At 43.7% G+C, this 15,449-nt stretch overlaps 1 protein-coding gene across 1 annotated transcript in view; it reads right to left on the reverse strand.

Annotated features, from left to right (window-relative positions):
* Positions 1-2,367: 2,367 nt before the first annotated feature.
* Positions 2,368-15,449, reverse strand: part of LOC306913339 (contactin-associated protein-like 2) — a gene marked incomplete at its 5' end in the record, with an annotated part of 202,217 nt that continues 189,135 nt past the window's right edge. The window contains 5 exons of the mRNA XM_079489931.1: positions 2,368-2,581; positions 3,661-3,732; positions 6,709-6,939; positions 8,844-8,937; positions 10,552-10,685. Of these exons, the coding sequence (XP_079346057.1) occupies positions 2,373-2,581; positions 3,661-3,732; positions 6,709-6,939; positions 8,844-8,937; positions 10,552-10,685 (740 nt within the window). The 3' untranslated portion in view covers positions 2,368-2,372. The remainder of the gene's footprint in view (positions 2,582-3,660; positions 3,733-6,708; positions 6,940-8,843; positions 8,938-10,551; positions 10,686-15,449) is intronic.

A 15,449-nucleotide genomic window follows, 5' to 3' on the forward strand; every position in this document is an offset into this window, starting at 1 on the left:
GCATAATCTTCCGTTCTTACCTCACGCTGCATGGTACACCTAAAGTCGCTCTAGAAGCGTTTATATTCCAAACGAGATGCTTCCTGATGTCAGAAATGAAGACAGAACATTGCCCTTTTGGTCAAAGCCATGGAGAGCGCCCTAGACTTAGAGTTATGAGCCATTCTAATGCGCATGCGCACAAGGAGTACGCTGCAGATATAAATAAAAAAAGACCTAAGGACGCCTATACACGTCCAAGGCACCCCGTGGCTTTGATTCCACGGACGTGTAGACACGTCCTTAACATTAAAAGTGTTAAATGACCTAGCCTGGGTTCCAGCCGGATTCGCTGCGTTCCACCGATCTGAAAAGGTCACTGCGTTACTCAGTCTGGACAGAGGCTGCTTGACTCGCATTTCATAATGTCAACTGTTACGTAGACACGTTGTTGCTGATACGTCATCAGCCAGCGCCACTCTGTCCATGCTTCTCACTGTTGACAAAAATAGCGCCGTTCGAGACTTGAGAGTGAAAACCTACGGTAAAAAGTAAACGATTCAGTAGTCCACTGTCAAATGCAGTAGTACAAAAAAATGACAGCTGTGCGGAGTGAGTTTAGTGAATGATAAGGGGACGTCGCAGGACAACAGCAGTAGCTGTGTGGCGTGAGTTTAGTGAATGATAAGGGGACGTCGAAGGACAACAGCAGTAGCTGTGTGGGGTGAGTTTAGTGAATGATAAGGGGACGTCGCAGGACAACAGCAGTAGCTGTGTGGGGTGATTTTAGTGACTATAAGGGGGCGTCGCAGGACAACAGCAGTAGCTGTGTGGGGTGAGTTTAGTGAATGATAAGGGGTTGTCGCAGGACAACAGCAGTAGCTGTGTGGGGTGAGTTTAGTGAATGATAAGGGGTTGTCGCAGGACAACAGCAGTAGCTGTGTGGGGTGAGTTTAGTGAATGATAAGGGGACGTCGCAGGACAACAGCAGTATCTGTGTGGGGTGAGTTTAGTGAATGATAAGGGGACGTCGCAGGACAACAGCAGTAGCTGTGTGGGGTGAGTTTAGTGAATGATAAGGGGACGTCGCAGGACAACAGCAGTAGCTGTGTGGGGTGAGTTTAGTGAATGATAAGGGGACGTCGCAGGACAACAGCAGTAGCTGTGTGGGGTGAGTTTAGTGAACGATAAGGGGACGTCGCAGGACAACAGCAGTAGCTGTGTGGGGTGAGTTTAGTGAATGATAAGGGGACGTCGCAGGACAACAGCAGTAGCTGTGTGGGGTGAGTTTAGTGAATGATAAGGGGACGTCGCAGGACAACAGCAGTAGCTGTGTGGGGTGAGTTTAGTGAATGATAAGGGGTCGTCGCAGGACAACAGCAGTAGCTGTGTGGGGTGAGTTTAGTGAATGATAAGGGGACGTTGCAGGACAACAGTGGTAGCTGCGCAGTGCGCATTGATACAACGTCAAACTGGTGTTTGTCCTCAACCCGCACCACAGACCAATCAGAAGCCACGGTTCCATTTCAACCTTCATATGTCCTGTGGAGAATAGGAGACTGTCCAGACTGAGTAGCGCAGTGACATTTTCAGATCCGCGGAACGCAGCGAATCAGGCTGGAACCATGGCTATAAATGACCCACTCTTTCTATTAGATGAACCACTCTTTCTTTGATTCATTGTGGGTTGTCTAATTAGATGAACCACTCTTTCTTTGACTCGTTGAGCGTGTCTGGGTTGTCTAATTAGATGAACCACTCTTTCTTTGACTCGTTGAGCGTGTCTGGGTTGTCTAATTAGATGAACCACTCTTTCTTTGACTCGTTGAGCGTGTCTGGGTTGTCTAATTAGATGAACCACTCTTTCTTTGACTCATTTTGGGCTGTCTAATTAGATGAACCACTCTTTCTTTGCCTCGTTGAGCGTGTCTGGGTTGTCTAATTAGATGAACCACTCTTTCTTTGACTCGTTGAGCGTGTCTGGGTTGTCTAATTAGATGAACCACTCTTTCTTTGACTCGTTGAGCGTGTCTGGGTTGTCTAATTAGATGAACCACTCTTTCTTTGCCTCATTGAGCGTGTCTGGGTTGTCTAATTAGATGAACCACTCTTTCTTTGCCTCATTGAGCGTGTCTGGGTTGTCTAATTAGATGAACCACTCTTTCTTTGACTCGTTGAGCGTGTCTGGGTTGTCTAATTAGATGAACCACTCTTTCTTTGCCTCATTGAGCGTGTCTGGGTTGTCTAATTAGATGAACCACTCTTTCTTTGCCTCATTGAGCGTGTCTGGGTTGTCTAATTAGATGAACCACTCTTTCTTTGACTCATTTTGGGCTGTCTAATTAGATGAACCACTCTTTCTTTGCCTCGTTGAGCGTGTCTGGGTTGTCTAATTAGATGAACCACTCTTTCTTTGACTCGTTGAGCGTGTCTGGGTTGTCGGTGCCGATGATGGCCGTGTCGGCAGACTCCCCTTGCGAGTCTCCTCCTCCTCCTCTGGCCTTGTTCTCGTTGGTGTGGTAGGTGCCTTTATGGCGGAACATGTAGCGAATCAGGAACACCAGAGTGCACAGGATGGTGAAGATCACCACCGCGATGATGCCTGCAGAGGAACGAGACATGGAAGCCAAACATATAAGTACGGGGGGGCGGGCATACTTTTGCATGCACGCCATTTTGGAAAGAACTTGGGCCACTTCCCTACTTGCAATTTGATATTTAAAATAGATATTTGACAAGGGCTCCTAGGCTAAAATCCTTTAGCATGGCGTAAAGAAGCCTCATACAAAATTTGGCGCTTTTATCCGCAAGTGCACTATTCTCCTAAAAAAGTGCACTAAGCCTCTGGACTATACGCAGGTGGTACCAAATGATAATAATGAAGGCTAGCTGTTCCATGCTGGTGAAACAGAGCAGGGTGCTGCTATTGTGGATGTCGGCTCAACTGGAAACAGTTACAGCTACACCAGTGGGTCACAAAGTCAGTGGGGCCGTGGCCCAGGGGCCCTTGGCTCTCAGGGGCCCTTCAGGGAAATTGGACCGTCAGGTACTAGGTTTGACACCCTGAAATGGGCTCCTGGGCCATTTATTTTGTTAAATTTAGGTCAAAAAGGTGATAAAAACACTGACAAACATAAAAATGTTGCACGCATGCACGCTATGGGGGCCCTGCAAAGATTACCGGCCCAGGGGCCCTCGTGGGGGTTAATCCATCCCTGCTCAAAGTGTGTCCTTGAGTGAGTTCCAAATGGCGCCGTACGGGTGTGTGTAGCTCTGGAATTATGGGTCCATTTGGTTTCATCTACATGTACACTCTCAGAGTTATGGGGGTCCTTGAAATGAAAAGGTTTGAGAACCACTCAGGGGCGGCCTTAAGGATTGGGAGGCCCCGTTCATGACGTCATCATTTGAATAATTAATAATTATTATAATTATTTAAAAAAAAGAAAAGAAAGATTGTCAGTGTGTATAATCGGACTTCAAAGCATTAACAGCATAACAGCACAGCCAAGTAGAAAAATACGTAAGTAACTTCTAAACCTGTTCAAAAGGTGATTTTCTTCCACTTTCCTTGATTGTTGTAACTATTTACATAATTATGTATGAATGTGCTATACAAGTAAAAAGAAAAAAAAAACAATTATGTATAATAATGTATAATGTATAATAAGCACACTGTACCTCCAATGATTGCAGAGTTCCTGTTGACGCCGTCAGGAATCACTCTCTCCTCATTGAAGGGGAACTCTGCATCTAGACACACAGATAAATCATTTAGATCAGGGGTGGGCAACTGGTGGCCCGGGGGCCACATGCGGCCCCACCTTCACTTAATGTGGCCCTCAGGTTAATGTCAGAATACTGATATAATATTGGTTTCAGCTGTTACAATACCACAACATGCAAACATGACCCGCTTGAATTACTTCAGTCTAAATTAGTAGCTCATTGCTCAACACAAGTATAATTAAAGGCATTTGAAATTACATAAAAATGTTAATTTTCAGGATTCCAATTCAAAAATAGCAAAGAAATAATTCAAGATTTAAATTTGAAAATAGCAAAAATAGTTTTTGCTATGACAATAGTTTTTGCTATGACAGTAATATATGGCCCTAGGGAGTGAGTGTGGAAATATAGTGGCCCTCTCCATCGTCAAAGTTGCCCACCCCTGATTTAGACTGGAGTCTCGCATAAATACCCCCAGAAAGGAGTAGGGCCAGGCGGCCAACAAGCATACATGAGTCCAGAAAGGAGTAGGGCCAGGTGGCCAACCAGCATACATGAGTCCAGAAAGGAGTAGGGCCAGGTGGCCAACAAGCATACATGAGTCCAGAAAGGAGTAGGGCCAGGCGGCCAACAAGCATACATGAGTCCGATGTACCAATAACAGTCCGTTAAACGTGGCCGGTTAACTTAAGACTCACCCGTGGCTTCCGTGTGCGGTATAGGTTTAGGTTAGGAGAGGGTTAGTAATGTCGGATTATTGGCACGTCGGACTAAAGGTGCGTTCAGACTTGGATGGTTAGAGCGGCGCGATTACATACAGACTATTACAAAGTCAATGCAAAGACGACAATTGCGCAAACGGGCGCGGCGCGACCTGCCGCGGTACAAACGGGACTAACCGAGGCGGAGGTATATATTCAGGTCTGAGCGCAGCTTAAAGGGTCTTGCAAACGGGGAGCTATAAAATGCGTCTATAGTTCATTTCCAATGAGACCTGCAGTGTTTTTGCGCAGAGCAGTCGCGGTGCGACAACGCAAGCGCATTTACGTGAGCGCGGTCCCGTGAATTTGTTGTGCGCGTGCTCGTGACTCACCACCAGACCAAATTGTTTGGCTATAAGGTGCCGTCCAGACAAAAATAAAAAATAATAATCCCATTCATTTTTGTCCATGTGGTTCCACAGATCCAAAGCCCATTATTTTTCCCCTCATAGGGATTTGCAGGAATATTTATATTAATTATTTTAAGCCTAGAATCAAGGCACGCAGGCTCCTGGTGAATCATGACCATAACGCTGAATAGAGGAAGGGAGCGCTGCCGTGGTCCTTTGTTTGTTGAACTGAATACAGGTGCTCGTTGGCGAAGTTAAATCATAACATTAAAGAAGAGGATCCAAGGCACTCTGTTCCAGTGAGGTGAAAAAAAGCCTTTTGTATTCGTCCCCTGACAAAGGCTGAGTGCCGAAAGGCGTTGGTCCTTCTTTTTGTAATGTTAATGCCTTTGTAATGCCTTAACTCTTAAATAAAAAAGGCTTTTTTTCACCTCACTGGAACAGAGTGCCTTGGATCCTCTTCTTTAATGTCATGACCATAACACCTTTGATTCTGTGAAATAAATTGAAAACCTGTGAAAAATAAGGTAATAAATAAATACACAATGAGATGAATACAATTCTGATCAATGGTCAGAGACCTTCCGCAGCTAGAGAAAGTTCAAGTTTAAATCATTATTTCAAAAAACTCTCATTCGCCTCTCATCTTCTGGCATTAAATGTGTCATGGGAGCACTGCATGCGAGGTAAACAAACAAGCAACAAACATCATCATAGAAACATATACAATCCAAAGTTCTATAGACGTGAGCAACAAGGGATCTGTGGATGCAAGATATAAAAGAGATCATATAGATTTCTCAGCCACAACTCAACGAGGTCTAATGTCTGATTTATCAGTAAACAAGCATTCATACATTGTGAATTAATAACCAGCTGATGCCATATATCTCCAGAAATGTGCTATGAAATCTGTATTTAATGTGTGTGGAAACAACAACAGGATGTGTCCAGGTGACTCTAGTGGAGCCTTAGCCTACTACAAATGGAACCAAACCTTTTATAACAATAAACTCTGACTGTCCAAATGGACTGTTATGTGGGTCCATTTGGTTGTACCCTCGCAGACCTCCACGGGGACCCCCTTATCCACGGACCCCCACGCAGAATACCGCGGTAGTCTGTGATGTGTGTCGTCATGTCGTTCACGTTGATGCGTGTGGTTTGTTTTCCACATGCCTGGTTGCTGGCGTCAGTTTCCACATGGCTAGTATTATGTTGTGACTCTTCTTCATGGCGTGCAGACCATGGGATGTTATAGGTGGTTGCTGGAGACAAGGCAGCCAATCAGCAATCAGAAGTACTTGTCAGTATGGTTGCCAGTGTTGCCAACTGTCGTGACAGAAATAAGCTAACCAACCTCCAAAAACCAGCCAAGCAACTGTGAGGAAAAAAAAAATTCAAGTTTGGCTGGAAATAAGCGGACTTGGCTCTGCTTATTTCCGGTAGTCCTACCGGTAGTAGGACTATACCAGTGTTGGTCTGGTCGTCTAAGTTTCATAGGCATTCTATGACCAGCTTAGCAGCTGGTAATAATAAGAAATAGTACAGTTCCTGCACTTTGGCTGATTTTAGAGATTTGTCTCTAGAGTGACTCGAGAGAGGAACAAAATGAGCTCACTGTGTGAATCATGGGGTGCATGTCTGTGATAGATAGATAGATAGATAGATAGATAGATAGATAGATAGATAGATAGATAGATAGATAGATAGATAGATGGATAGATGGATAGATAGACAGATGTCCCTAGTCATACTGTTACTCCCCTTCCTGAGTACCAGGGGGTCTCATACATTGATGTCATACTATTTTGCTGGATACATTGATGATTTTTATTCATTTTTTTGTATGTGTTTTTGATCTGTGTTGTCCACATGGGCTGCAGTACCTGTGTTGTGCCAGGGGTCTGTGGCAGCAGACATAGGTGGGATGGTGAGAGGCGACGCCCCGCAGTTTGACTCCACTAGTTTACCCTGGAAGGACGCCGGGGGCGTCGCTACGGGGTGTCTCAGGGCAGACTTGAGGGGCGCTACTCCGTTGAACTGCACTCGAGAAAGACAACCGATGAACCCTGGAGTGTTGAAACGCTCGATGAGCACTGGGTCTACGGGGCCCGTCTCTGAGAGAGAGAGAGAGAGAGAGAGAGAGAGAGAGAGAGAGAGAGAGAGAGAGAGAGAGAGAGAGAGAGAGAGAGAAACTAATATCAAAATAGTGTTGATTTTCACAGAATGATTTTTTTTAATGCAAGTTCATTTAGTTTCAGTCATATTTTAGTATTCTTAAATGTTTTAGTGCGCTGGTCTAGTTTCAGTCGACTAAATATCATGCAATTTAATGTATGATGAATTCATAATGCCTGATTTTACACATGGCGGCGTGCTGAAAATAGCCGATCTATGTGAGCTCGTGGATCGGCTATTTTCAGAGTGCATATCCGAGCTCAACCAAAGTCTTGTCTTTTAGTTCTAACTGGATCTTTTCCACTAGTCTAACATTTTAGTTTATTTGTATTATTTTTGTCTATAGCCTACCTATGGGTGAAATAACTGCAAATGCCACACCTTTCCATGCCATGCCGGAAGGCAGCATTCAGGAGAATTGCCCCCCCCCCCGAAGTCTCCTGAACTTGAACGCAGCATTTGCGCGTTGAACAAATTTGTTTAGAAATCAATGTCGTATACCGCATCTCCACTAGCTAAGGAGTGCTGGGTTGCGCCCCGAAAATAGCTGATCTACAAGCTACAAGCTTGTAGATCTGCTATTTTTGTCCAAAAGTGCCTCTCTAACACTCTCTGCACGCCCCTGGGGGGGAGCATTACTGAGAGGGCTCTAAAGATAAACAGATACCAAGTGCTTATCACGCCTCTCAGACACAGAGGATACGCCTGCGTTGCCATAAAGTGTACATTGATGGGTAATATAACTGTCACCAAGTGACCCATCTTTATGGCAGAATGCTACACAGTGTCGAGGCGCTTTAAAATGGATGGAGCAGACATTCTATAAATAATGTCCCCATAATCTAAAACGGAGAGACAAGTGGCTTCACTGATTGTTTGTTTTCCCTCTACTGGATGCAGGAAAGCATGATTTATTTCTATGGAGAAAAGCAGTTCTTTTGTCTCAGTTTGGAGACAAGGTTATCAATGTGAAATGTGGAAGAAAACGTTTCTCATCGAGCCTTAAGGTAGTGGTGTTCAGAGACCTGCTCTATAGCGTGACATCATCATCAAACCAGGAAGTTATGCAGGAATGCCTACTGAGTGGCAAAAAAACCCTACTTTCTGGCCTTGACAGCCCATGCATCCAAACAGAAAAGTCCTATCTGATTGCATTAAACGACATTAAACAATGTTAAACTCACTTTGCCACTCGATTTGCCATTCACTTTATGCATGCGCATACCCTCTATAGTAGAGCCACTTGCAGAGGTTATGGATATATGGCTACGGTCGGTGGGTGTACTGTAGCCCTATAGTGAACAACATTATTTTAGTTTTACTTGCATTTAACAAATTAACTGCTTTTGGCGGAATATTCCGTCAGTAATGATATAAAACGGGATCACTGTAATCACTGTTTTAGTTTTCCTTGGCTTGGCCTTTCCTTCTGCAGCGGACTCCTTGTGTTCCGAGCATGCGCACTGCCGCTCACTTCTTGTATACAGGCCGACTGAAAAGGCTCATGGTTTTGACAAAAGCGCCGATGTTTGGATGTCTTTTCTGACTGTCCGCGGTCATCCCGATTGGAACATTGGTGTTTTCTAGAGCAAGCTTGGCCTCATTTTAGCTCGCTAGCGTTGACGCTAAATATTTAGCATCTGAAATGGAACGCCTAAAACGGACATGCGTCACACTAAACCATGCAGATCCGGCGTCGGCAGTCAGGGCGCCATCACGTTCGTCCACCAGGTGGCAGTCAACTCAACCAGAGAAACCTGGAGAGCATTAAAAGTGAGCTGCAGCCTCCAAGCCTCTGGGGACCCCCAGTGGTCCTTGGGGAGTTCCAGGGGTCCCCACTCACCTGCCACTCTCCCCAGGAATAGAGTCTTGATCAGGTTGAACTGTGAGTCTGAGGAGTCTGGTAGAGAATACACCACTGGAGGATAATGATCCAACTGGGAGAGAGACATAGGGGGAGAGAGAGAGAGAGAGAGAGAGAGAGAGAGAGAGAGAGAGAGAGAGAGAGAGAGAGAGAGAGAGAGAGAGAGATAGGGAGAGAGAGAGAGAGAGAGAGAGAGAGAGACATAGGGAGAGGGAGAGAGAGAGAGACAGAGAGAGAGAGAGAGAGAGAGAGAGAGAGAGAGAGAGAGAGAGAGAGAGAGAGAGAGAGAGAGAGAGAGAGATATTAATCAGATGACACAATGGTGAAAACTAGGGGTGCACGATTATGAAATTATGAACGATCTCTGATCTGCAGGGTTATATCTGCCGATACCGATTCAGAGGACCACAATGGAAACAATAGGGGCTTATTGGCCCAAAGCCTGTTAATAAAGTATTCAATCAATCAATAAATAGCCTGTGCTCTTTTCTAAGAGTCTGTTTTCACAACTGAAATGAGTACACAAATGAAATGTAGAAAATGTAAAGTTAAGTTTATTTTTACTTAAGATTTGATTTTGGCTTTTCTTCTAGACTAGAGTACTATACACACACTTTTGATTTATTTATATTGAACTCATTGATGCATCTGTACATTTTTTCATAAACTTATTTGTTTTGCTGGTGAAAACCGATGAAATAATCTGGATTATTTTGAGACCGTTCCGATACGGCATTTTTATGGACGATTCAGATTATGCTACCGATTATCTCGTCCATCCATAGTGAAAACCCGCTGCAATGTTTCTCCATTGCACACCGACTAGAAATTAAACACAGCTATCAAAGGCAATGCCCCCAAATCTGAATCAGCTACTACTATGTGGCTTGATAATTAATGTCACATTCATTAATTTATGTTGAAGGACATTGTTGTGGACATTAACCCATTTTGGTCTGTAGGTCTGCTATTTTTGAAAAATCGAAGAACGACTGACATAGAAACATAGCTTTTTCAGAAAACTGTCAGGATGTAGAAGACATTTTTAGAATCTGATCTCAGGTCAAAATGGGTTAACATTAATCATGGACAACAATCGTCTCCGAACACAGAAAACAGAGAGGTGGGACTTTAATCAAGCAGATTATTTCTGAGCGCCCCCTAGAGGATACAGGCGCGTCAGTTAGTTTACTTTATAAGCTGACCTCCCGAAAGGCTGCTGGGAGTATAATATAAGCCTTCTTATTATACAGAGAGACTCCCGCAGCAGCCTTTTGGGGAAATATAATATGGGCCAATATATAAGGTGCTTATACTATAGCAGCTTAGCACCGACTCACTCAACCCCCCCGCGCGCGTGCGTGCGTGCGTGCGTGCGTGCATGTGTGTGTGCGCGTGCGTGCGTGTGTGCGTGTGTGTGTGAGAGAGAGAGAGCACAACATCTGTCTGGAAAGAGCCACCCATCGACTAATCTAATATACGGCAGCCTTCCCCGTGTTTCCTCACTAGTCCGATCCAGAAGAACACAGTTTGCCGGCCACGCCGACTGCTACAGAGCTGACAATGAGGTTATATCTTCCCTTCTTCTCTGGAATACTGCCTTTAAAGTGTGCGTGCGTGCGTGCGTGCGTGCGTGCGTGCGTGCGTGCGTGCGTGCGTGCGTGCGTGCGTGCGTGCGTGTGTCTACCTGTATAGTGATGGTCCTGTTGACTCTGGTCATGTTGAAGCTGTGTGTCTGTCCGTTGCCGTGGTTACGCTGGTCCACGGCGATAGAGAAGGGCTCCGTCAGGCCTCCAAGGTCATAGGTCACCTGTAACGACCCTGAGGAAGGAGAGGTCAAAAAGAGGTCATAGGGGTCAGGGGTCATCACCATGTTGGCGTGTGGTGGACATTGTTGTCAAAATTCTATTCTACACTAATATTACTAGAGTCATAAAGAGCTACCAGCCCTGAATGACCATAACAGGTATGTGGACCCATTACGTAAGGATTACGGGTCCCTTTGGGGGCGGCGGTGGCTCAGGGGTAGAGTGGCCGGATGGCAACCGCAAGGTTCCCAGTTCGAACCCTGTGGGCTCCCCCAGAGTTAGTGTCGAAGTGTCCTTGAGCAAGACTCTGAACCCCTAATTGCTCCCGATGTGCAGGTTGGTGCCTTGCATGGTTTCTTCCGCCATAGGTGTGTGAATGTGTGAACGTAATGTACAATCTATTCTATGTAAAGGTGTGTGTGTGTGTGTGTGTGTGTGTGTGTGTGTGTGTGTGTGTGTGTGTGTGTGTGTGTGTGTGTGTGTGTGTGTGTGTGTGTGTGTGTGTGTGTGTGTGTGTGTGTGTGTGAGGAGCCATTGATTCCTTTATCCATGATTTATGTCTGCTGCCCTGTGTCCGACATGTCAGCTGTACTGTATGTAACAATGCTTTGCCGTCCATGCACGTTGTAACTGGTTGCTCTCCCACTGTCAAACTGCACTGGCAGTGTTTATGTCCGTTGTACAAGGTATTCCTGTACTTCTCATTATGTGGACATAAATAAACATTTCAAATGTGTGTGTGTGGGGACTGCCAGGTGTCAAAAATGAGGAACTCGTTAACCCTTGCATGACTGTAGTAAGGCCATGTACCACACCAAGCTGACTTCAGGTTATGACTGTAGTAAGGCCAGGTACCACACCAAGCTGACTTCAGGTCATGACTGTAGAAAGGCCAGGTACCACACCAAGCTGACTTCAGGTCATGACTGTAGAAAGGCCAGGTACCACACCAAGCTGACTTCAGGTCATGACTGTAGTAAGGCCAGGTACCACACCAAGCTGACTTCAGGTCATGACTGTAGTAAGGCCAGGTACCACACCAAGCTGACTTCAGGTCATGACTGTAGTAAGGCCAGGTACCACACCAAGCTGACTTCAGGTCATGACTATAGAAAGGCCAGGTACCACACCAAGCTGACTTCAGGTCATGACTGTAGAAAGGCCTTTCTTGACGCCTTCTCCCCCCCCAGCGGGGGTCTTTTAAATATTGATTAGCATACAAGGCTGTAGCAACTCATAATGTAATAACTGCTCATAATGTAATAATTTAAATGTAATAAAAACTCATATTGTAATAATCAGCTCATAATGTAATAAAACAACTGAGCTCATAATGTAATAAAAGTCCATAATGTAATAATGGCACATGTTGTTGAGAAAAGTCTTACACTGTCTGTATTACCTCTATTGACAAAGGTAGACTTTCTTAACTCTTTGAAAGATTCAAGTCAAATCAATGTAGTTGATAGACTTGTTGCCGTTTTTGAATGATGTATTGAAAATTCTCTGTTGTGAATGTGTGACAACGAAAGACCTTCAGAGAACGACTGTTCACTGGGGGGCGGGGGCAGTTTCTATATGGCTTTATGCTGGTTGTTTTCCTTCTGGTCCCAGTCAGAGATCATCAAACAAAGACTATAGTCACACTCAGAGGCGTGAAAGACACCTATGATGGAAACAAAGGAAATGCAACCCCGCTATGTACTGTATGATGGCATACAGAAGGTGTCTGTAGTAACTCTCTCTGAATGAGAGAGATACTCTTTAAGAGTTTTAACTTGACTTCAGTTCTATAAGCTGTAGAACTGTATTCACTACTAATAGTCTAATCTAGTGGTTTGACCTTTTTTTTCAAGCAACGTGAACTTGTGAAGTGGTTTTAAAAGAAGTTTCCTCAACCCTTCGTACAAAGCTGAGAGGGAAGGCATAGATGGAGCAATTTGTAACTAATTACTTTAATAGTTTCCACATGGCCATCTCTGTACTTTGGTCTACTTTCTGCTCTACACTTTCTATATTGAAGTGATTGCTTTGAACTTTTCAAAGCATTAAAGTCCAAACTAATGATCCATAATGTATATAAATCATGGATAAGTGGTCAGCACAAAAAGGCCTTTTCGGGGAGGGGTCAGAATAAATTGGTTATTCGTCTCAATTGTCATATTGACGTCATCCACCGGCCATTGTAATATCTAAAAAACAGACTGCAAGTCATAGGCATGTTCTGTATCCGCCACTGTTTGGTACCTTTTCTCAACAACATGGGCCATTATTACATTATGGACCTTTATTACATTATGAGCTGCTATGTGTTTGTTCATAATGTAACACATTATTACATTATTTTAATTACATTATAGAAAAATATGTTATTACGCTATGCGCTCATTTTTTTATTACATTATGAGCTGATTATTACATTATGAGTTTGTATTACATTTAAATTATTACATGATGAGCCCTTATTATATTATGAGCAGTTATTACATTATGAGTTGCTATACAAAGATCACAACGCTGCACCTTGCTATGTGGGTCCGCACACTGGACTGAGCTCCAAACTCAATAATTTACTTTCTCACCAGAGTGGACATGACCTAACGCCTCACGGCTTCACGGCTCTTCATCAGACGGTCCCCCTAACCCTGGAAACGTCATGTCCACTGTGGTGAGAAAGTTGTTTGGAGCTCAGTCCAGTGTGCGGGACCTTATTCTCTTTTCGATTACTCACCTCTGCCCAGCAACTATGGCATTTAGTTAGTGGACACGCGTGCTCTATTATCTCTTTTTTCTGAAATGCAAATGAGCCATTAACTCGAACAACGGGCTGTGTGGAGGTGTGGAGTTCACTGCCGTGGGGGGAGGATAGGGTGGCAGGGGTCAGTTTGACCGTACATGACAGGCAGAGATGCTTTAACCCATTTTGGGCGGGAACCCCTTTTTGGTGTTAGCATTATGTTATGCTTTAGCTATTGAAAAATAGCAGATCTACAAGCTCATAGCGCGCCACCGAGTGGCGCGCTACGAGCTTGTAGGTCTGCTATTTTTGAAAAATCGAAGAACGACTGACATAGAAACATAGCTTTTTCAGAAAACTGTCAGGATTTAGAAGACATTTTTAGAATCTGATCTCAGGTGGGTTAGGTAGCCTATATGCATAATTTCACATTTAGAAAATGTTTCAGATGAAGAGAAACAAACAGAGATTTTAATCTAATATTTTAGGGAAAGTAATGGACGGGGAATCTTCTGAGAGCTTCACGGGCAAATCAGATAATCAACTTCGACATCTCAAAAATGGGTCAGAGACCTTCACAGACACTCGCAAAAATAACAGATCTACAAGCTCAATCCACACTGCGTGAAAAGAGGAGTTAACGGGCAATTATGGGCACTAGATTTACCCGTAAACCTCAAGTTTAGCAGGCATACAGTAATATACGGTAATATAAAGGTGTGATGGTACAATTCGGGAGTTTACTGGAGTTTGTTGGAAAGTTTAACGGGAGTTTCCTGTAATACACATCCGTATTCCATGCTTTTTGCGCAGTGCCAACTGCTACTTTGTGGCAACATGTTGTGAGATTGGTACAGTATGGTCTTCATCAACAAGCAAAAAAAGATGACAGGCAGAGTTGTGAGCGTATAAACGTTGCATAATGCATATACTGTACTGTAGCAAACGGCTTGTTTGTGCAGGAAAACGAGGCCTTTTGGGAAACATGAATATTGTTGATAAAAGATGAAAGACAATTTTCACTAAAAAAAGCAAGAACCCCAAAGGAGGTAAAGGCTCTGCATTGTTCCTGTAATTACTAGAAGATAATATATCTGTTATGCAGCGTGTGTGTGTGTGTGTGTGTGTGTGCGTGCGTGCGTGCGTGCGTGCGTGCGTGCGTGCGTGCGTGCGTGCGTGCGTGCGTGCGTGCGTGTGTGCGTGTGTGCGTGCACTGTAAGACCCAACGATGCTTCTCGGTAACATTTTTATTTTAATTAATCACTTAATTCTTTTTTTTTTTTTCTATTCTTTTTTCACCTAAACATCATCATTGATGTTCATTGTTTAGTCTTGCAATGCCATTGGTCATGATATTTGCATATAAATACCCCCCACAGAGGCACAAATTTACACAACTTCAAAATCTCTGGACTGGAATTTCTAATCAAAATTGACCTATGACCTTTAATCTTTAACCCTGATAAAAGTAACTAAAATGCATGTAATACATATATTTGTGTGATCATTAGAATGTCTAGAACATGTATTATGTATTATTGTGAAAGATATCCACCGAATGTAAATTATTAATTTATTATTATTATTTTAATAATTCTTATAAATTTGCATAAAATGTTCATTAAACTTTTTTTTTTTTTTTTTTAACATATTTTTTTAACATAAGTCCTAGTAGTACAAAGTAGTAGTAAGGTTGAAATCTATTTTTTGCAAGTAGAAATGTATCCGGGTCTTACAGGGTTAAAGGGATATTTCAAGTTCAAACATATTTGGGGCCATTGTATCTAGTCTACTTGGGCTTATGTGAACACTATAATGCTATATTTTTGGGTGGAAATTAAAGGAAATATAATAGTCAAATAAACAAAAACCTTGGAAGGACAATATCAGTCAACAGAGGACGGGTGTCTTCGATTAATCTAGCATGGTTAAAATGGAGTTTGAAGTTACAATGAGTTAACCTGACTCCGCCAGATGGGGCAGCAGAGAGTACACTGGACCCAGTGTACACTCTGCTGCCCCATCTGGCGGAGTCATGTT

Source organism: Electrona antarctica (genome assembly GCF_951216825.1).
Source record: "Electrona antarctica genome assembly, chromosome: 20".
NCBI classification, from domain to species: domain Eukaryota; kingdom Metazoa; phylum Chordata; class Actinopteri; order Myctophiformes; family Myctophidae; genus Electrona; species Electrona antarctica.